General features: G+C 40.8%; 2 protein-coding genes across 4 annotated transcripts in view; both read left to right on the plus strand.

Annotated features, from left to right (window-relative positions):
• ston1 (stonin 1) overlaps positions 1-21,910 on the plus strand; it is a 22,060-nt gene continuing 150 nt past the window's right edge. The window contains exons 1-6 of one of the 3 annotated variants that reach the window (XR_010895235.1): positions 1-288; positions 388-474; positions 5,311-7,185; positions 9,154-9,356; positions 9,465-9,658; positions 21,621-21,667. Coding sequence is in view for 2 of the 3 variants with exons in the window: in XM_067386936.1 (XP_067243037.1) it covers positions 5,340-7,185; positions 9,154-9,356; positions 9,465-9,530 (2,115 nt within the window). In the remaining variant the exon portion in view is untranslated. Of the gene's footprint in view, positions 289-356; positions 475-5,310; positions 7,186-9,153; positions 9,357-9,464; positions 11,903-21,620; positions 21,668-21,910 lie in introns of those variants that run through there. The other 2 variants (XM_067386936.1, XM_067386935.1) reach the window with 2 other exon arrangements.
• gtf2a1l (general transcription factor IIA, 1-like) overlaps positions 13,512-21,910 on the plus strand; it is a 20,197-nt gene continuing 11,798 nt past the window's right edge. Inside the window, exons 1-4 of the mRNA XM_067386937.1 lie at positions 13,512-13,535; positions 19,352-19,453; positions 19,543-19,663; positions 21,621-21,664. Coding sequence (XP_067243038.1) covers positions 13,512-13,535; positions 19,352-19,453; positions 19,543-19,663; positions 21,621-21,664 — 291 coding nt within the window. The remainder of the gene's footprint in view (positions 13,536-19,351; positions 19,454-19,542; positions 19,664-21,620; positions 21,665-21,910) is intronic.

The raw sequence follows: 21,910 nt of genomic DNA on the forward strand, positions 1-21,910 counted from the left end.
TCGGGATGTTTTGGCTGGAATCGCGTCTGCTCCAGTTATTTCTGTTTCTGCCATTTTGAGAAAATATCGTCTGCTCTGGATCATTCATCTAAAATCATGAGGTGACAAAATATTCCAAACAAACACACACATCCGCTGTTTCCTCTCGTTCTCCGGTTGTTTGTCGTTGTTTTATTAGTTACAAAGTTGCTGCAAACAAAGAAACAGCGAATCGCAGCAAAAGGATTCATATTTCATGTTCACCGTGAGGAAAGTCAGGAGTTTGAAGACGGTTCTTGTTGAGAAACAGTAAGTTCTTTGTTCATAAATGATCTTCTCAGTGAATGTGTTTGATTCTGTCCTGTGGTTGATTTCAGTTCGAGAGTTTGATGTTGAATTCTTCTGCAGAAGATCAGAGAAGTGAAGATCATCAGCTGCATCATCTCGTCTAATCATCCGATGATGGCAGGATTCCTGAACTGAGGCAACTTTAGGGTAAGTAGTAATTAGACAGTATAATTATTATTCAGTCATCAGAGGGTCAGAGAACTGAAGCGTGGCATGAAGAAGAAGATCCTGCGGTTTCAGCACCACTTTTCCAGGACCCTAGTTTTTATTATTGTTTATATTATTTTATAGCACTTAGTATTCAGTTATGCTTTGGTTTATTCAAATTCAGAAATTATTGACTGTTAATTATTTTAATGTAACTAATTTATTCTCTTAACTCCACATAAGCATTGTTAACCCTCTAGAAATATTGAGCCTAAATTTGTTTCTGGGGTCAGTTGTTCAAAAAGTTTAATCTGGATCAGAATGATCTGGATTTGGAAATCCCATGTTTTGCTATCCAGGATCAGGTAATCTTACTTTTGTGCTGGTTATTCAAAGCAAAGTTGGATTGGATCACCCTGATCCAGATACACACTTTTCAGATTGCCCAGTCTGGATTACTCGAGCTCTACGGAGCCCCTCAAGGGACATAATGATGGGAAGAATATGGGATAGGGGGAAAAACATTTCAGTGCTTTTGCGTTCTCTCAGAAAAGTTTCGTGGATTTAGTGTTCACCTGTGAAGCTTTGCGTTCGCTCTAGTTTACAAACCGTGATAAAAAACACTTTGAATCAAATATAATATTTTTGTTTGATATTTACAGATGTTTGGGGATTATTTTATTGCACCAAAATCTCTTTTTTTCTTCACAGCAGGTTATTGAAGGCTAAATATGAAGCCTAATGTCTACTTCTAATTTATTACTTTAACAGTTAAACCAATGAAGAGCAAAATAAAAAATTTGTATGTATATCACATGATAAAATATTTTGACCAGTTTTAAAGTTTTATTATATTTTTGTTCCTGAAATCCACCCTTCTGATGGGATCAGTAAAATCCAGATTTTTTGGATCAAAGAACAACACGAACTGATGATTTAATCCAGATCAAAACCAAGATCAAGATTGGATTTTCAAGATTTGATCCAATCCGATCAGATTACTTTTGAAAAACTGGCCCCAAGTTTTAAAGGTTTTTTTCTTAGAAAGAGAGACTTAATTTTTCAGTGTTAAAGTACGTTATTTTCTGTGTATGTGAGAGACTTCCATTTCATTTCATTTGTGGCGCTGTCACAAACACGATGGTCCTGGAGATGCAGCCTCTGGTATTGCAGGATTATACGATTGGAAGAAGAGATCTGATTGAACATCAGCTCAGAAGGTGCTTTAAGAGTCGGCACTGCACAAAAGAAGTATGGCGCGGTTCTTCTCGTCATCTGTTTCCATGGGTTTGGCGCTCTGTTAAGAATGTCTTTCTGGATAAGCATATGAGTTGATCTATATCTGAATGAACACCAGCTTTGTGTTTCCTGATAGAGACAGATGAATGAGTTTTGGTACTTTTATGTAAAACTAAATGTTTAGTAAATATAAGTCAAAAGAAACACAAATTGAATATATGTACTGGTAAATAAGAATGAAATGAAATAAAGCAAGTATAAAAATCAAACCAAAATAAGCTCTAAGATGGACCGGATGAATAATCAACATCGTCTCATATGGACGCTCGGTCACGATTGACCCTTCGGCGTATGATGTTACATTTAAACAGCCTCAATAATTTTATGTATTTTACATGTTTGAGCGTATAACCCAAGCTGGACCCTAAACCAATGCCTTTATATATTATATAATATAAAACACAGGATAGAACAGGAAGATACGAATACAGTCCCAATTAAAAACGTTCAAATATCCCAAGTGTTCTGAGGCCAAATGTCTGATTTGTGTGAGGAACAGACTCCGAAGAGATCAGCCGCCATCCACCGTCATGTGATTTCCATTTCCAGTGATTAAAACACTAAGATCCACTCTGTTCTTCACATGAAGATGTGCTATGGCTTCAGAAGACAACACAAGATGCTTGTAATACTTATACTGTTTCTTTGGTCGGTTTTTGCAATAAATCCCTGTGACTTTTGCCTATTATATGTTTTATATGTTGAGAAGTGAGATGAGAATAAAATAAATTAATTAGAGTAAAATAAACATTGCTTTATGTTATAATAGTGTTTTAGCTTCATTTATATACAGTACTGGTCAAAAGTTTGGAAACGTTACTTTTTCTGTTGTTGAAGGAGTCTCTTCTGCTCACCAAAGCTGCATTTAATTGATCAAAAATACTGTAAAACAGTGAAATATTATTAGAATTTAAAACGTCTGTTTTCTATGTGAATATATAGTGAAGTGTAATTTATTCCTGTGATCAAAGCTGAATTTTCAGCATCATTACTCCAGTCTTCAGTGTCACATGATCCTTCAGAAATCATTCTGATATGATGATTTGATGCTCAAGAAACATTTCAGATCATCATCATCTTTGGCTATGTAGGGGAAACTGAGCGTTGAGTGCAGAAGGTGTCCAACATTGCACACTTGTTTGGTCGAAGCACATCATCTGTAGCGCACGAGTCCGTACTGCTCAACACGAGCCTGAAGTGTGTCAGTGTGAGCCGTTAGTGTTCAGTACTGCAGGATTAACTACAGAAACGAGCACTGCAGCACTGTTTGACACACATGTGAACGTGAACCGTATCATCCACGCGTGTGTGAATGTGCTGTAGGGCGGAGGGTTGGTGTTTTCTGTGTTTATCCGTTTGTCCCAGAGGAATGTGAGGAATTCTGTCATGCTCGAGGAATCTAGGAAACTGCTAGAGCCATTCAATGAGACTCACACTGTTGCTTTTCTAATGTCAGCCTGCTGACTTCAATACTTCTGCCCTACACCTTCCCATCCCATAATAGTGTTTACAGACTCACTGTTTCTTTGGCTGTGTCTCATTGTGCAGTCTTATGCAATCTTACGTACTTGTGGACATCGTCATCCACCTCAGAAGTTCAGTTCAGTGGTGTTCCAGAGAGCAGGTTAACCCTGAACTCTCGGTTATTAACCCAGATCCTGCTGATCGGTCATCTGTTCTGGAGACGCAGAGTTTGAAACTCAAGTTTACGGTGAAAACACCATATTTCTACTGTCGTCTTCTTTTGTTTAATGCTGGTTTACATTCTTAGTGCATAGCGCCACCTACTGGACAGTTGTGTTCTTTTTCTCTTTTTCTTCATGCCATACTTCAGTGATGTGGAACTAGATGTTTTTAATTACTGTGAACTAGAATTATCTCATTTTAAACTAAACACCATACATTTACAAAAATATTTACTTACGATCATCAGTTACATTGCGCTCATACTGTAAACCAAAGAAGAACTCTTTATTATTGTAAAGCAGCTTAGAAGCAAAACAGTATTGTATAAAGCACTATATAACAAAACTTGACTTGCCAAATGACACTATGTACCTCATTTGAAAGTGAAAAGTGAAAGTGACATGTGAAGGCCAAGTAATCCATACTCAGAATTTCTCTGCATTTAACCCATCCAGGTTAGTGCACACACATTAGAGCTCTACATGATCCCAGATGAGGAATAAGAGTCTTATCTAGAGAAACCATTTTCTAAAAAAAAAGAAATAAATAAACATTCTATTCTTTTTAACCACAAATGCTCGTCTTGCACTGCTCTGTGATGCTCCATGCATGACGTAATCATGTTGGAAAGATCAAGCATGACGTAGGAGGAAGTACCGCAGTAGAGTGAAAAACTCCATCTCATTTTCAAAATCGTCTGACATCATTGTTTTACCTTCTTTTGTAAAAAGTGTTTGTCTTAGTCTTTGATGTTCGCTTTGTAAACACTGGATTGGTACTTCTATCTACATCACGCGTGACCTTTCCAACATGATTACGTCATGCGTGGAGCATCACAGAACAGTGCAAGACGAGCATTTGTGGTTAAAAAGTATAGAATGTTTATTTTTTTTAGAAAATGGTTTCTCTAGATCAGACTCTTATTCCTCGTCTGGGATCATGTAGAGCTCTTTGAAGCTGCACTGAAACTGACATTTGGACCTTCAACCCGTTGAACCCCAGTGAAGTCCACTATATGGAGAAAAATCCTGGAATGTTTTCCTTCATTTCTTTTCGAAAGAAAGACATGAACATCTTGGATGACATAAATTATCAGAAAATTTTCATACTGAAGTGAACTAATCCTTGAGTCTTTAAAGGTGCAAAAGAGGATCTTTTCGTTGACTGAGAAACCAAAGAATGTTACTGAGTTTTTGAAATGAGCGCATGCGTAAGAACAACCCCCCCTCCTTCGAAGGAACGCCTCCCAAAACTCTTGAACACTCGTATTGGAACACGAGTGTTTACCGTCGTGTTAGTGGATTCATTATGTCGGACTCACCGCAGGTAACTCATAATCTGCAGCTGTTACTCCTGTCTCCTGACAAAAACATTGTATGCGGCGCCTGTGGAGAGTGGAAAGTTACTGGAGCGCGCAGCTTCACTCGTCTCTCACAAGGAACGTCACGGCAGTGATTGACAATCCAGAGGCCTGACGTTTTTAAGGCCCTACCTCGTGCACAGATGATGTATATTAATATTATTACTTTCTGTGCACCTAATAAATAGTCTTTTATCAGTTAGTAAAGACAGTTTCAAGTAATATTGCAAAAATGTATAAAACAAAACATCCTCTTTAGCACCTTTAAGGTCAATCAGTAGATTAACATCACTCATTGAGGAGGTCAATGTGAGAATCCTTTATCTCCGGTGTGTGTGTGTGTGTGTGTGTGTGTGTGTGTGTGTGTGTGTTCAGGATGAAACAACACAGTCGGAACAATGTGACACTATTAGCAGACCAGTCAAGCTGGTTTGAAACTCTTTCAAATGAATAAGTACCTAATTTGTGTATGTCTATTGATATTTCTGCAGAAGACTGTACACACAAGAAGATTAAAGCAATGTGCTCCACCAATCACCCAGCCAACTGGGTTACATTTGATGATGAAGGGACGACCTTCTCCTCACCCCAGAAATCACTGCGCTCTTCTACATCAAACTCGGGTTCAATACCTCGGCCCAACGGTTTGAAACTTGTTCTCCCATCCTTGGGGAGTGAATCATGGAGCTTCAGCTCTGCCATCGAATCCCCTTCATTTGATTTTAGCCTTAACGGGAGTTCACGTGTGCCAAGCAACACTCCTATGCACACTCCGGTGGGGGCGACTCCAACAGGACTGTCTCCCTCGCATTATGGACCTCAGGAGCAGCTGGACTTCTCCAGCTGTATGATGAACTTCTCTCAAAGAGACTCCATGAAAACGACTGAAGACTCTAGTTCCTGCAAAGCATCCCAAGATGAGCCAGGCCATTTCAACCCCTTCTGGGGGGAAGCCGATCATAAACGAGCGTCCTGGACCTCATCATCAGACTCAGACTCTGGACCCAGTTTGCCCCGTTTCTTCATCCGGACCAAGGATGGTAACGAGCCACCCCAAGACCACCTTCAATACTCCTACTCCTACATATGCCATAAACTAGAACAGCTGAGAACAGAGGAGAACCAACTGGATGGTGGTGATGTTAAAGTGGAAAGAGAGACTCGACCCTCAGGCTCAGGCGCTGTGAAAGATAAAGCGATGAAGCAAACTCCATCCTCCTTCATTCCACAGGGATTGTTCCTCAGTCAGAGGAGGCACGGTTGGTCGCTGATGCTTCGAATCCCAGAGAAGAAGCACCGCATGTCGTCCCGCCGGTGGGGACCCGTATACCTGCGGCTGCTGCCCGGAGCCCTGCTGCAGCTGTTTTATGAGAAGGGCTTGGAGAAACCCTTCAAAGAGTTTCAGCTGCACGCAAACTGTGGCCTCTCAGGTCCAAAGCTAGAGAGTTATGGTGAACCACGCAAGATTGTCACATTGAAGGTGGAGAATGTGTCGTATGTTGAGAGGAAGCGCTATCACCCCAAGCATGAGGTGACGCACGAGCCGGAAGTGGAGCAGCTGTTGAAGTTCGGCACCACAGAATATGGAGACTTGGAGGACCTGCTAGTGTCCATAGAAGAAGAGCTAATGCGCCTACCAGTGCCGCTCCAACAACACAAACACTATGAAGAACAGGAGCTGTCCTTGCAGATATCCGACCGCATCTGGATGCGGCAAGATAAGGACGGAGCCGTCCTTGAGTGCACGGCCGTCACACGGATTCATTGTTTAGCATTCTTGAATGGGACAGCGGAGTGCTTCCTGGCACTGAATGATCTCGGACTTCTCAGACAAGATCCTGCATACGGTTCTGATGAGGACGATGAGGTCTGGATGGAAATTGCAGACTACAGTTTCCATCGTTGTGTCAAAGAGGCAGAGTTTTTGGACAAACGGCTGATTAAGTTCTGCCCTCCGGATGCCTGTCGAGTGGAGCTCGTGCGCTACAGGACGGTGTCGCTCTGCTGCGGGGAGCTGCCGCTCTCTGTTAAAGCTCTGCTGACTGTGCAAGGCGCCTGTGTCGAGCTCCAGGTCTTCCTCAATGTCCTGTCGGAGTTCCCCACACCTAGAGGAGGTTCAGAGACGTTTTGTGAAAACGTTGTCGTTCGAGTGCCATTCCCAGGCGATTGGGTCAAAGTGCCGAGCAGCACGTCTCTGCTGCGACAGAGGTCTCTCAAGGCTCGCATGAACAGAAACGCGTGCCTGGGCTCGGCACACGTGGAGGAGTCTGAGTCTGTGATGCACATGACTGTCGGGACAGTCAAATATGAGAATGTGCATCGAGCCATTGTGTGGAGAATTGACCGGCTCCCACCGAAGAATGTGGGTAAGAAAACAGAACATAACTCCTTCAACTTGTATATCAATGGTGGATATAAATTTACATTATATACACAATACATCATAAATTTATATCAGTGAGGTAGCTAAGTCACAAAGTCATGTTGTAAATTACACAGCATCAGGGTTCGTTCTTCGTACCTCGCTTAATACATCTGAGATGATTTGACAGATGCCAGGTCTTCTAATCGTGATAACTGAAATCTGGCTAATTTAGTTCTTAAAAACAAATTTGCGGATTGGATTAAAATATCTGGATTATATTATCTGTGATTACTGTACATATTTCATGTTTCATATTTCAGCAATGCAGCGATTGGCTGACGTCAAGACAGCAATATAGTGACATCATATAATTAAAAAAGACACCTTACGAAAAACTTGACAAATTTCTGGGCCTTTTTATAAGAAAGCAACCAAACCAACATAATAGATCAGTTAAACGGAGTGTCTACGCTAAGTGCAAACGCTTTTACACTAACAATGTCTGGTTGGGCCACTCAAGTTTTAAAAAAGACACACAGTATTCACCGTCTTCAGTGGCGCAGCAGTAGTGAGAGGCTCGCAGACCTGGCTTTCAATGCGATTGACGCGGGTTCGAATCCGTCTTTTGCCGAGCTCACATTTATTTTCAATAAAAATGAAAATAATGTTCTAAAAGCTGAAATAAACTGCAAACAAGTGTTTAATAATATTAAAAGAGTTTATTGGGTAGGGTTAGGGGAAGGTGTAGGGAGGGTTTTTATTTGCCCAATAAGGCAGCATCCATTTAATAATTTTAATAAATATAATCATTTACACACTATGATATTATTGCATCCTGTAAATGTACAAGAATACTGAGATGCAAATAGTATCTGCCAATATAAAGTATAGATGGCATCTAATAGCTATTTACTTTTATTGCAAAGAACTGATACTTTTACATGGTGTAAATAGAATATATTGCTGTTTTCACATAGTGTACATAGCCACTGTCTAAATTAAATGTGTTTTTTTATCATGATTTCTAAATATTTAAGCTATATTCACAATTTCGTATTTTTACAGGTTTTACATTTTCATTTCAATGATTTGTTTCGTGACAGCATTAATTAAAGTTTCTTAAAGGTCAAGATCAAGTTATCTGTATCTCCTGCGCTGCATCAAGCCACTCCCATGATATCTGTCGCGGTTCAAATTAATGTACGCCATAGACTGTACATCATGTGTGTGACATTCCAGTAAAATTATCAGGCAATTACTCCCCAAATCTCTCAACGAGTAAAACTGTCTATATTATGATAGACTACACAACATTATATCATTATTTGCAAATTTATTTTTAAATCATTATTATTGTCCCTGGATCACATTAGGGTAATCGTGTAAGAAAGCAGCAGTGGCTGGGACAGACTTTAAGCATCACCTCTGCTTAAAAAGATGCGATCTAATCCTGTTTACATGAAATAAGCTGCTCCAGAGCAGGTTTGAGCTTACGGACCTGTTGCTATGGCAGCAAGTCCAGGATGAGCCTTGAAGAACCGAACAATCCAAGATCATGCCAAATCTTCATCAATCAAATCCAGCTAACTGAGTCAGAGATGTATGAAGAACGGACCTCAGAAATGCAAATCCCTCTATGTTTGTTGTTGTTTTAGTACATGCCTACTAACTCAGAGTCATTGCCGTAGAGACCAATGCAGATATTCCGGAAAATGAAATGGAGCGTGGACACGCATTCAGAACAATACACAGTTTGTACATCAATCATTTTAGATCAGATTCCAATCAGACACACAAATAATCAGATTTGGACTGACAGTGGGATCTGCTCGTGATTTCTGATATGTCATGATAATCATTAATATTTTGTACTGCTAGTAACACATAGCTCTGGTCATCTCAGTTGAGCCTCATGTGCACTCAGTAACAGAACGGGTTTATTCTGTTATTTTTCACATTCATCTGTAAGCTGTGGACCAGCCTCAGTCGTTTGCGTGTAAGCTGGAGCTGGCCTCGGATCAGGAGATTCCCGCCAGCTGGCTGCCGTCCATCAGCGTGGAGTGTGAGGTGGCGGATGTGGTCGCGTCTCACACCCGAGTGAAGTCGCTGGGCACCGAATGTGACGTCCAGCCTCAGAAACACCTGAGCAGCAGGGCATACTATCATTGCCAGGTGATGTACCTGTAATATCACTTCCTATTGGCCACTGCTTCAGTGCTTAAACTGGCTCTTTTTACAAAAATATTAAAACATTTATTATGTATCTTTTCTCATCTCCAGGTGGAAATAGAAAAGAAGTTGATTGAGGCGGAGCCGCAGAAGCAGTCGAGCTGCGCGACACAGTGACGCGAGGAACCGGACTGATCCATCACAGCACAGAATCGAGCCTGAGGAGGAGCTCTGTTGGGTTTAGCTTGAGTCTTTACTGGCTTTTTCACACTCAGTATGCCATCTGTGACATCTGGTAGAATTAGGTAAACAAATGTTTATTAACCGTGAGAATATATATATACGTATATGTTCAGAATATTTTAATATCTATAATGGTCCTGTCCAACAAGTTATAGTATTACTGCACTTTACAATTCTGAACCCATTTTATATATAAACATATATGTGTGACTGTTAAAACAATACAGGAACACAGATACATACAGATAATATGCACTTGTCTGACAAATGTTTGCAAAAACATACATTTACTCCTGAATAAGAGCGCTGAGACTTTCACAGTTGTGTGCCTGCAAGAAACTTTGGTAAAAGTAAAAACTTGAGCAAAAGGTGCACATGAAAGTCTAAGGGATTTTTTACTGCAAAAGTCACTTTAGGCCTCTGTAGTTTATTATTTCCTAACTGGTTATTTCATACGCCTATGCATTCACCGTTATTTATGTGGTTTTATAAAATGATATTGTCTTAAGAAAAGTGTGCATAATAAAGAAGAAACTAAGATGTGTGTCTGCTAGAAACGATGAGAAAACTCGGTTGTTGTTCATTCTACAGATATTCAGCCTAATGTTTCCACTTGGATGGAAAACTGACAGTAATACCATAATAATGAATAATTATTTCTGTAGAATTTATAGTAATTTTTTTAAGCGACTGGACAAAAAGTAACCTTTGACTGCGTCATACTGCAGGGAAAATCTGATCTTCAGTCTGTTCGAACTGTTGGTTTGCCAGTGGGCGGAGCTTGATGTCCAGCTCTCCTGAAGGTCCAATCACACTCTATCCCTAAACTTAATTAGGTCAAGCTCCGCCCCTTTGGCTCAGCGGTGAGCAGCACTTGTAGATGTTGGCAGTTTTATTGATTAAAAATAAGTATATGGCTGGCTTAAAATGAACCCAAAATAGCTTGGAAATTAAAAATCAGACACATAATTACTAGAGGAAACAATAGTAATGAAAAGGCAAACATTTCAAGCAATACAATAAATTTTAAATAAAACTACCCAGCAGGTTGGGCAAACATTTAACCCAACAGTTGGATTAAAACAACCCAATCGCTGAGTTTGTCCATTTTCAACCCAACTTGAGTAGTTTTTAACCCAGCATCTTTCACTGTGTAGTTATTGTAGCTTTAGGTGAAGGAAGTGGACCCCCGGAAAGAGCAGTGGCTGATGGGAATGTGTTGGTCAGTTTAGAAGAGGATCATTTATTTGATCATTTAAAATGGTTTGTGACTGGAAATGTTTGACATGGTCGTTTATTCCCTAAACGGTCCCTTGAAGACACACATTCAGCACCCCAATCACAGTGACTGAGGAGAAACTGTCTCTGATCACATGACCTCGTTTCTGTCCTCCAGTCACGATCAGTCGTCATCATGTTCATGTGTTTGTCTGATCAGCGTCTGCTCTCGTGTTCAGTTTTGGTTTCTTCTGTTTGTTAATGAAAGTGTGATTCTCTGCGTCTGACCATTCAGACTGAGACACGTCAACAAAAACATGATTTAAAAAAAAAAAAAAGTTTATATATTTTTTTTCCTGTTCAGAAAAACCAGTGCAAACATAGCTAGAGATCTCCTTCAGTTTGTCTTTATTTTGGATTCTGTGACACCTCAACACGACTTTAACATTTACTACAATAATAAATAACGAAGCTCTTATTTGTAATCTTTTCCATCTCAAACGAAGCACCGTGTTTCAGCAGGTGTCTCGATGATGGTCTTGTTGTTTCACTGTCATATTGGGTTCGGCCCATTAAAGGATGGACAAACTGAGGCTAATAATAAACTGAGATGTTTCTTTGTACTGTAATATTATGTACTATTATAACTATAACCATGAAGAACGATATTGTTGACATGTTTGAAGTGAGAATGTGCCCTTTTGCTCTACTTCTAATCGCGTCACATTCAAGTTTCAGAAACGTTTTGCTTCAGAATGAATCTTTGGTGCAAAGACTCGCAGAAAGGATTTTTCACTCTGGATGATGATGATTTGATCTGCAGCAGAGCAGATAATAACAAACCCATGATGTTATTATACTCAAAACCCTCAATCGAGGGCTGAAGGCATTAACTCCTGCTGGAACATGCCATATTTATCTTTATGAAAACAATCATTCAATAGTAGCTACTTCTGTATTTCATTGTATTAAGTGTATCCTGCTGAAAAGAGACTGCTTAAACCCGCTGGTCTGAGCTGGTCTTTGACTGGTTTTAGAGGGTTTCGAGCATGTTTCAGCTGCTCAGTCTTTACTGGAGGCTATTAAAAGGGTCAAATGTACTTATTTTTCCTGTCTGCAGTCTGTGTTGTCCTGCCATCATTCGTGACCAGTGACATGATGGTGTTCATGCTCAAAACCTCCTGACTCCAACAGAACTGAGGGTTTATATCCTGATAACACACTGACATCTCAGAGACGTCTATTTGATGTGTGTGTTTACCTCTGGAAAATATTTTTACAGTGTTTTCTCATCTTCAATACGTCTATAGGACATTTCCGGTCAGATGTCAAATAGACTTTTAGAAAATGTATTAAGATGTTTATGATTTAGAATGTAAACCCTGTTGACAAAAACAGCATATGCAGGTTAGGTATGTTTTGAAGCATGGAAGCCTGAGCAGGAGTTAAATTGGGCCGGGCTCGACATCCGCTTATCCTGACCGGGACTGCGGGACAAGTGGATTTTTTGAAGTGAAAGAGAATTTTACTTGCCTGACCAGATAAGTAGGCTAGCTTGATTAAAATGTTAATTACAACCAAAACGCGAGAATGATTAATTTAGATTAACGTTAAGTGGCCATAGATAGTGGATACTAGTGATGTACTGGCGGTGATATCGGTACCATGTAACCTCTTGAGGAGAATTCACACAAAGAAACTCAGTTATCATGTTGCAATAAAAAATCTATATGTGTTTTTTATAACTAGATACTTTCGACATATGATATAGTTAAGCATCACACGACTGAAAATGCTGAATTCCTAAATATCACCGCGATTGAAATTGACACTAATTTCATACAACAGTTCAATAAACAAGTAGCCTAGTTAATATGAATCACTTACGTTTTAGGTGCAATATTGCCTGTTTTTGTTCTATTATGAGAAGGGCCGTTACTGCATAAGTGAACTCTGATAGCTACAAGGGCACTGCTAACTACAAAAAACAGTGCCAAATAACTTTTGCTGTGCTATTTGACTTTAGCTGACTGAGTGACCAGTGCAGTAGGTGACAGTCTGACTTTATAATAACGACGAATTCATTCATTTAAGCATCATCGTCGTCGCATCATGAGTCCATCGCTGTTAATCATGTAACTACCCTGCTTACCGCTTCTATTATACTCTCCTGCTTACTCTGTCCCTCATTGGCTTCACTGCTCTTCTGCCTTACAGGTCTCCTCCATGTTCTTCTATGCTCACCTGTTTTTGCACGTCAGGTACTGTAAGTTTGGAAACTGAAGCTATAGTAACCGCACTAAACATGCCTGTAATTTTTGCACGTTGAGGCATCAACCTCTAAATTTTTTAATTTTTTTCAACTTCTCCGCACCCCCCTTGCACTTGCGCTTTTGTTTCTCCATCCTCCTAATCCACGTTCTGGCGAAACACAGGGGACGGGCTGGAGTCTGTTAAGACATGTGATTGGGCCAGCCCAGTGTCAGTATGGAAAATGAACCAATGGGCCGCTGTCCCTGCTTTATGGGCCGGTCGTTGGCCAATTTCATGTTTATTAAAAAAAATCATATCATATAGCGGCCCCGCCCTCGTATGCCAGATTACCAGTCCAGGCCTGACTCTAATGAATGTAAGCGAGAGGAGGGCTTGATCAGCTCTTAATTGGCTTCAGTTGTGTTGATTTGACTGAGTGAAGCGATGCTCTCAAACGCCAACACTCTGGTGAGGAAACTTTATTTACTTTTTCCTTATAAAGTCATTAACAAACATTGTAGATGATCAGGTGTGTGTGACTGATGAGTGTGTAGTTAGTGATGGGCAGAGCGAGGCTTCGTGAAACACTGAAGCAGTTGAATCAAATGTGCCGTGATGATTCGAGGCTTCGAAACAATCTGACACTTGACTCCACGGTGACCCCTAGTGGTCAAAAGAGTGTAAATGCAACAAAACTCAAACTAAACATGCAGTAAAAACACCTTTTACAAATATATTGCAAATGTTTTATTGAAAGTAAAATCTATTAAATGCAATTAACTAATTCTCTAATAAGATTAGGCTACATATAGAGTGACTGTATATCTTTTTTTTTATCAATTTTCAAGGCTTGTTTCTCTGTTCCATGGCTCAAGCTAAACAGGCCAATAAGGGATTAATAACTACCATTATTCATTTTAATTATTCTAATGTCTAATTAAAACATCTACAAATTTATAAAACTGATCAGAGATCAGGTAAAACCCATAGACACTTTTTCAATGCTTCTCAGTGAATCTGCATGATTCATGGTTTAACTTTATCATCGCCCTCTACCGGTGAACCACTGAAATTTCGAACTGTTTTGAAATGTTTCGAAACAGTGAGGACGTAATGAAGCCTCGTTTACTAAAATCACGTGACTTTGGCAGTTTGATACACGCTCCGAATCACTGATTCGAAACAAATGATTCATGAAGCTTCGGAGCTTCATGTAGCATGTGTTTCGAAATCGGCCATCACTATGTGTAGTTAGTGTGACAGTAGTGATCAGGTGTGTGTGACTGATGAGTGTGTAGTTAGTGTGACAGTAGGTGTGTGTGTGACTGATGAGTGTGTAGTTAGTGTGACAGTAGGTGTGTGTGTGACTGATGAGTGTGTAGTTAGTGTGACAGTAGTGATCAGGTGTGTGTGACTGATGAGTGTGTAGTTAGTGTGACAGTAGGTGTGTGTGTGACTGATGAGTGTGTAGTTAGTGTGACAGTAGGTGTGTGTGTGACTGATGAGTGTGTAGTTAGTGTGACAGTAGTGATCAGGTGTGTGTGTGACTGATGAGTGTGTAGTTAGTGTGACAGTAGTGATCAGGTGTGTGTGACTGATGAGTGTGTAGTTAGTGTGACAGTAGGTGTGTGTGTGACTGATGAGTGTGTAGTTAGTGTGACAGTAGGTGTGTGTGTGACTGATGAGTGTGTAGTTAGTGTGACAGTAGGTGTGTGTGTGACTGATGAGTGTGTAGTTAGTGTGACAGTAGTGATCAGGTGTGTGTGTGACTGATGAGTGTGTAGTTAGTGTGACAGTAGGTGTGTGTGTGACTGATGAGTGTGTAGTTAGTGTGACAGTAGTGATCAGGTGTGTGTGACTGATGAGTGTGTAGTTAGTGTGACAGTAGGTGTGTGTGTGACTGATGAGTGTGTAGTTAGTGTGACAGTAGGTGTGTGTGTGACTGATGAGTGTGTAGTTAGTGTGACAGTAGTGATCAGGTGTGTGTGACTGATGAGTGTGTAGTTAGTGTGACAGTAGGTGTGTGTGTGACTGATGAGTGTGTAGTTAGTGTGACAGTAGGTGTGTGTGTGACTGATGAGTGTGTAGTTAGTGTGACAGTAGTGATCAGGTGTGTGTGTGACTGATGAGTGTGTAGTTAGTGTGACAGTAGGTGTGTGTGTGACTGATGAGTGTGTAGTTAGTGTGACAGTAGTGATCAGGTGTGTGTGTGACTGATGAGTGTGTAGTTAGTGTGACAGTAGGTGTGTGTGTGACTGATGAGTGTGTAGTTAGTGTGACAGTAGGTGTGTGTGTGACTGATGAGTGTGTAGTTAGTGTGACAGTAGTGATCAGGTGTGTGTGTGACTGATGAGTGTGTAGTTAGTGTGACAGTAGGTGTGTGTGTGACTGATGAGTGTGTAGTTAGTGTGACAGTAGGTGTGTGTGTGACTGATGAGTGTGTAGTTAGTGTGACAGTAGGTGTGTGTGTGACTGATGAGTGTGTAGTTAGTGTGACAGTAGTGATCAGGTGTGTGTGACTGATGAGTGTGTAGTTAGTGTGACAGTAGTGATCAGGTGTGTGTGTGACTGATGAGTGTGTAGTTAGTGTGACAGTAGGTGTGTGTGTGACTGATGAGTGTGTAGTTAGTGTGACAGTAGGTGTGTGTGTGACTGATGAGTGTGTAGTTAGTGTGACAGTAGGTGTGTGTGTGACTGATGAGTGTGTAGTTAGTGTGACAGTAGGTGTGTGTGTGACTGATGAGTGTGTAGTTAGTGTGACAGTAGTGATCAGGTGTGTGTGACTGATGAGTGTGTAGTTAGTGTGACAGTAGGTGTGTGTGTGACTGATGAGTGTGTAGTTAGTGTGACAGTAGGTGTGTGTGTGACTGATGAGTGTGTAGTTAGTGTGACAGTAGTGATCAGGTGTGTGTGACTGATGAGTGTGTAGTTAGTGTGACAGTAGGTGTGTGTGTGACTGATGAGTGTGTAGTTAGTGTGACAGTAGGTGTGTGTGTGACTGATGAGTGTGTAGTTAGTGTGACAGTAGGTGTGTGTGTGACTGATGAGTGTGTAGTTAGTGTGACAGTAGTGATCAGGTGTGTGTGACTGATGAGTGTGTAGTTAGTGTGACAGTAGGTGTGTGTGTGACTGATGAGTGTGTAGTTAGTGTGACAGTAGTGATCAGGTGTGTGTGTGACTGATGAGTGTGTAGTTAGTGTGACAGTAGGTGTGTGTGTGACTGATGAGTGTGTAGTTAGTGTGACAGTAGTGATCAGGTGTGTGTGTGACTGATGAGTGTGTAGTTAGTGTGACAGTAGGTGTGTGTGTGACTGATGAGTGTGTAGTTAGTGTGACAGTAGTGATCAGGTGTGTGTGTGACTGATGAGTGTGTAGTTAGTGTGACAGTAGGTGTGTGTGTGACTGATGAGTGTGTAGTTAGTGTGACAGTAGTGATCAGGTGTGTGTGTGACTGATGAGTGTGTAGTTAGTGTGACAGTAGGTGTGTGTGTGACTGATGAGTGTGTAGTTAGTGTGACAGTAGTGATCAGTGTGTGTGACTGATGAGTGTGTAGTTAATGTTACAGTAGTGTGTGTGTGTGACTGATGAGTAGTGTGTGTGAGTGACTGATGAGTTTGACAGTAGGTGTGTGTGTGACTGATGAGTGTGTAGTTAGTGTGACAGTAGTGTGTGTGATGTGACGGTGTGTGTGACTGATGAGTGTGTAGTTAGTGTGACAGTAGGTGTGTGTGTGACTGATGAGTGTGTAGTTAGTGTGACAGTAGGTGTGTGTGACTGATGAGTGTGTAGTTAGTGTGACAGTAGGTGTGTGTGTGACTGATGAGTGTGTAGTTAGTGTGACAGTAGGTGTGTGTGTGACTGATGAGTGTGTAGTTAGTGTGACAGTAGTGATCAGGTGTGTGTGACTGATGAGTGTGTAGTTAGTGTGACAGTAGGTGTGTGTGTGACTGATGAGTGTGTAGTTAGTGTGACAGTAGGTGTGTGTGTGACTGATGAGTGTGTAGTTAGTGTGACAGTAGGTGTGTGTGTGACTGATGAGTGTGTAGTTAGTGTGACAGTAGGTGTGTGTGTGACTGATGAGTGTGTAGTTAGTGTGACAGTAGGTGTGTGTGTGACTGATGAGTGTGTAGTTAGTGTGACAGTAGTGATCAGGTGTGTGTGACTGATGAGTGTGTAGTTAGTGTGACAGTAGGTGTGTGTGTGACTGATGAGTGTGTAGTTAGTGTGACAGTAGGTGTGTGTGTGACTGATGAGTGTGTAGTTAGTGTGACAGTAGTGATCAGGTGTGTGTGACTGATGAGTGTGTAGTTAGTGTGACAGTAGGTGTGTGTGTGACTGATGAGTGTGTAGTTAGTGTGACAGTAGGTGTGTGTGTGACTGATGAGTGTGTAGTTAGTGTGACAGTAGTGATCAGGTGTGTGTGACTGATGAGTGTGTAGTTAGTGTGACAGTAGTGATCAGGTGTGTGTGACTGATGAGTGTGTAGTTAGTGTGACAGTAGGTGTGTGTGTGACTGATGAGTGTGTAGTTAGTGTGACAGTAGTGATCAGGTGTGTGTGACTGATGAGTGTGTAGTTAGTGTGACAGTAGGTGTGTGTGTGACTGATGAGTGTGTAGTTAGTGTGACAGTAGGTGTGTGTGTGACTGATGAGTGTGTAGTTAGTGTGACAGTAGTGATCAGGTGTGTGTGACTGATGAGTGTGTAGTTAGTGTGACAGTAGGTGTGTGTGTGACTGATGAGTGTGTAGTTAGTGTGACAGTAGGTGTGTGTGTGACTGATGAGTGTGTAGTTAGTGTGACAGTAGTGATCAGGTGTGTGTGTGACTGATGAGTGTGTAGTTAGTGTGACAGTAGTGATCAGGTGTGTGTGTGACTGATGAGTGTGTAGTTAGTGTGACAGTAGGTGTGTGTGTGACTGATGAGTGTGTAGTTAGTGTGACAGTAGTGATCAGGTGTGTGTGACTGATGAGTGTGTAGTTAGTGTGACAGTAGGTGTGTGTGTGACTGATGAGTGTGTAGTTAGTGTGACAGTAGTGATCAGGTGTGTGTGTGACTGATGAGTGTGTAGTTAGTGTGACAGTAGGTGTGTGTGTGACTGATGAGTGTGTAGTTAGTGTGACAGTAGGTGTGTGTGTGACTGATGAGTGTGTAGTTAGTGTGACAGTAGGTGTGTGTGTGACTGATGAGTGTGTAGTTAGTGTGACAGTAGGTGTGTGTGTGACTGATGAGTGTGTAGTTAGTGTGACAGTAGGTGTGTGTGTGACTGATGAGTGTGTAGTTAGTGTGACAGTAGGTGTGTGTGTGACTGATGAGTGTGTAGTTAGTGTGACAGTAGTGATCAGGTGTGTGTGACTGATGAGTGTGTAGTTAGTGTGACAGTAGGTGTGTGTGTGACTGATGAGTGTGTAGTTAGTGTGACAGTAGGTGTGTGTGTGACTGATGAGTGTGTAGTTAGTGTGACAGTAGGTGTGTGTGTGACTGATGAGTGTGTAGTTAGTGTGACAGTAGGTGTGTGTGTGACTGATGAGTGTGTAGTTAGTGTGACAGTAGGTGTGTGTGTGACTGATGAGTGTGTAGTTAGTGTGACAGTAGGTGTGTGTGTGACTGATGAGTGTGTAGTTAGTGTGACAGTAGGTGTGTGTGTGACTGATGAGTGTGTAGTTAGTGTGACAGTAGGTGTGTGTGTGACTGATGAGTGTGTAGTTAGTGTGACAGTAGGTGTGTGTGTGACTGATGAGTGTGTAGTTAGTGTGACAGTAGTGATCAGGTGTGTGTGACTGATGAGTGTGTAGTTAGTGTGACAGTAGGTGTGTGTGTGACTGATGAGTGTGTAGTTAGTGTGACAGTAGGTGTGTGTGTGACTGATGAGTGTGTAGTTAGTGTGACTGTAGTGATCAGGTGTGTGTGACTGATGAGTGTGTAGTTAGTGTGACAGTAGGTGTGTGTGTGACTGATGAGTGTGTAGTTAGTGTGACAGTAGTGATCAGGTGTGTGTGACTGATGAGTGTGTAGTTAGTGTGACAGTAGGTGTGTGTGTGACTGATGAGTGTGTAGTTAGTGTGACAGTAGATGATCAGGTGTGTGTGACTGATGAGTGTGTAGTTAGTGTGACAGTAGTGATCAGGTGTGTGTGACTGATGAGTGTGTAGTTAGTGTGACAGTAGGTGTGTGTGTGACTGATGAGTGTGTAGTTAGTGTGACAGTAGATGATCAGGTGTGTGTGACTGATGAGTGTGTAGTTAGTGTGACAGTAGATGATCAGGTGTGTGTGACTGATGTCCAGCCGAAGCTGTATCTGTCCGTCATCGATGATGTGATGGACAGTGTGAGAGAGCTGTTCTGTGATGAAGGAGTGGACGAGCGAGTGCTGGACACCCTCAGACAGGTCAGACACTCGTGCTAAAGATACAGAGATGAGATGCAGTAAACAGCTTGTCAGTTGAACTTATTTCTGACTGTGTGTGTGTGTTTCAGCTCTGGGAGTCAAAGGTCGTGCAGTCGAAAGCTGTGGAGGGTTTCATTAAAGACAACAATCCATCCAATTTTGTTCTGCAGCTGCCATCAAACTACACACAGACTCTCCATAAACCCACCGGTGTGTCCTGCTTCTGAAATCACTGTCAAAGCCTTTCTCCAACAGTGTGTGTGTGTGTGTGTGTGTTGCTTTGAGGAACAGTGAATTACAGTGTGTTTACAGTATTACAGCCGCTGAACTCAGATCAGTTCTGTTGAAGCTCATCAGTGTGTTTTATGGCAAGCTGTTTTAGCCTAAAATGTTCCCAGTGTTACTCGTCGTAGCTGCATTTTTACTAGTAACAATTATTATTGCAGAGCTCTGTAATTCAGTTATTATAAGTATTGCAGTCATGGAGCTCTACAGCAGAGTGGTGCAGGTGAGGGCGTCTGTAGGGCACTCCGCAGTAAGCATCACGCCGGTTCCCTCGACGCTAACCCAACAGGACTTTCCCAAAGGCTTTTGGATTATTGTAAAAAAAAAAAAAAAAAAAAAAGCTCTGTGATCAACAAAAGTTTGATACTTGCACGTTTTGTCCATCAATATGATTTTCACAGGTGATCACGACTTTAATGAATTTTGCAGCTTAAATGCAGCTTGTGTTCACTACGGTCCTTATTTCAGCCATTTAAACAACAACCCATCGACTCTGAGACCACGGAACCACTAAAATGCGAACTCCGGGTTTTGGCATACAAAAATGCGTCGTATTTCCATCACTCTATTGTACTCTTACTAGTGAAAACTTGTATTCATTAGATGCAGAACAGATTTGTGATCACCCACTTTCCTCCCTACACTTCAAAATAAAAGCTCCATTAGAATGAATTAATAGAGTTGTCCTTGTGTCAGAATGACCACAATACTGAGATGGATCTTTGATATGTTTTGCTGTTGAGAAATATTTAATCACTATTATTAATTATTATTAATCAAAATTATTAAAGAGCAAAGAAAACACACTGGTCAACATGTGATGATAAAGTTTACCAGACAAAATATCATGTAATTCTGGTGTTTATTACACACTGTTACATGTATGCAGAAGTTGAGCTACATATTATTAGGCTAGTTATCACTCTAACAAAGTTAAGCTTTACAATTTATTTATTTCTCTTTTTATATCCATTTGTTTTAATTTCCCTATGACTTGTCGATGTCACTCACAAGCTCTACTGAATTAAATCAGTCGCACACCTGAGAGTTTTCTGTATTGCAACTTTTACTTCTTTCCGCCCACCTCATATCTTCACATCCGGTCCCATCATGCATAGTGCACTTAGATCTTAAAGATACAGACCATCATTCTAATATATGACACGAGCTGTCTAAAACTACCAATAGGTGGCAGCCAAACCATAAATTAATGAGTGATTCATTGAATCATTCATTCAAATGATTCATTCAAAACAGTTGATTCAGTTAGAAACAATGCAAATGACTGCCTTTATGAAATGTCATTGAATCATTGACTCAAATGATTAATTTAAAAACAGAATCAACTCAAGCACGAAACATTGCACTGTTGAGACGCACATCAGCTCTGCTCTTGTTTGGAACTATTTTCATTGGCTAAACAGAGCAAAAACAGACATTGTTTTGTCCTAAATGTAACTCACTCAATACTTGTTTTTTGTTTGAACTGTTGCATAAAATCAATATCTCATTCGCGATCACTCTTATGCACTGATATAAAATAGTGATATTACATAACTATATTATGTGTTATTAAAATAAAAAATAAAAACTCATACTGAGATATTTTTGCTCTCATAACTAGCAGCATTGCTGGCTTCATCATGCAGTGGATGCTTTTGGACACTTCTAAGTCATGTTTTTGTTCATTTTTGCAAAGTCAGTGACATACTTTATAATGTCAGCTCGTATATCGTTAAAACGGCAATTATGTTGTCATTAAAAAATATTGCGCAGTCACGTCTCTCACCACATGCTTTTGCGCTCACACTTTTGTCAGTTTCGTTTAAAGACGCTGTGTTTTCTCTGGTCATGTATGCTTGACTCTTTTCTCTGTTCTCAGTTGTCATTCCAGCTGCTCAGAATGTGCAGAATTTCTCCTCTAAAGCAGTAAGTCAATAACTGTGATGCATCACTTACACATTTGTAGCCAATAGCCAGGATACCAGTACGTTTCTCTTTCCACTCATGTTTTAAATCCACTTTCACAGCTATTTAATATAGTACGATTGTCTGTGGTTATTAATCAGCATCATAACATCTTGAATTATTCAATCTTAATATACATCCCATACAATAATGCAATAAGTTCCTCTTATTAAACTCATGTAAATGTTGATCTTCTAAGGTGAA

The sequence above is a fragment of the Chanodichthys erythropterus genome, chromosome 5, assembly GCF_024489055.1.
Source record: "Chanodichthys erythropterus isolate Z2021 chromosome 5, ASM2448905v1, whole genome shotgun sequence".
In the NCBI taxonomy this organism is placed as follows: domain Eukaryota; kingdom Metazoa; phylum Chordata; class Actinopteri; order Cypriniformes; family Xenocyprididae; genus Chanodichthys; species Chanodichthys erythropterus.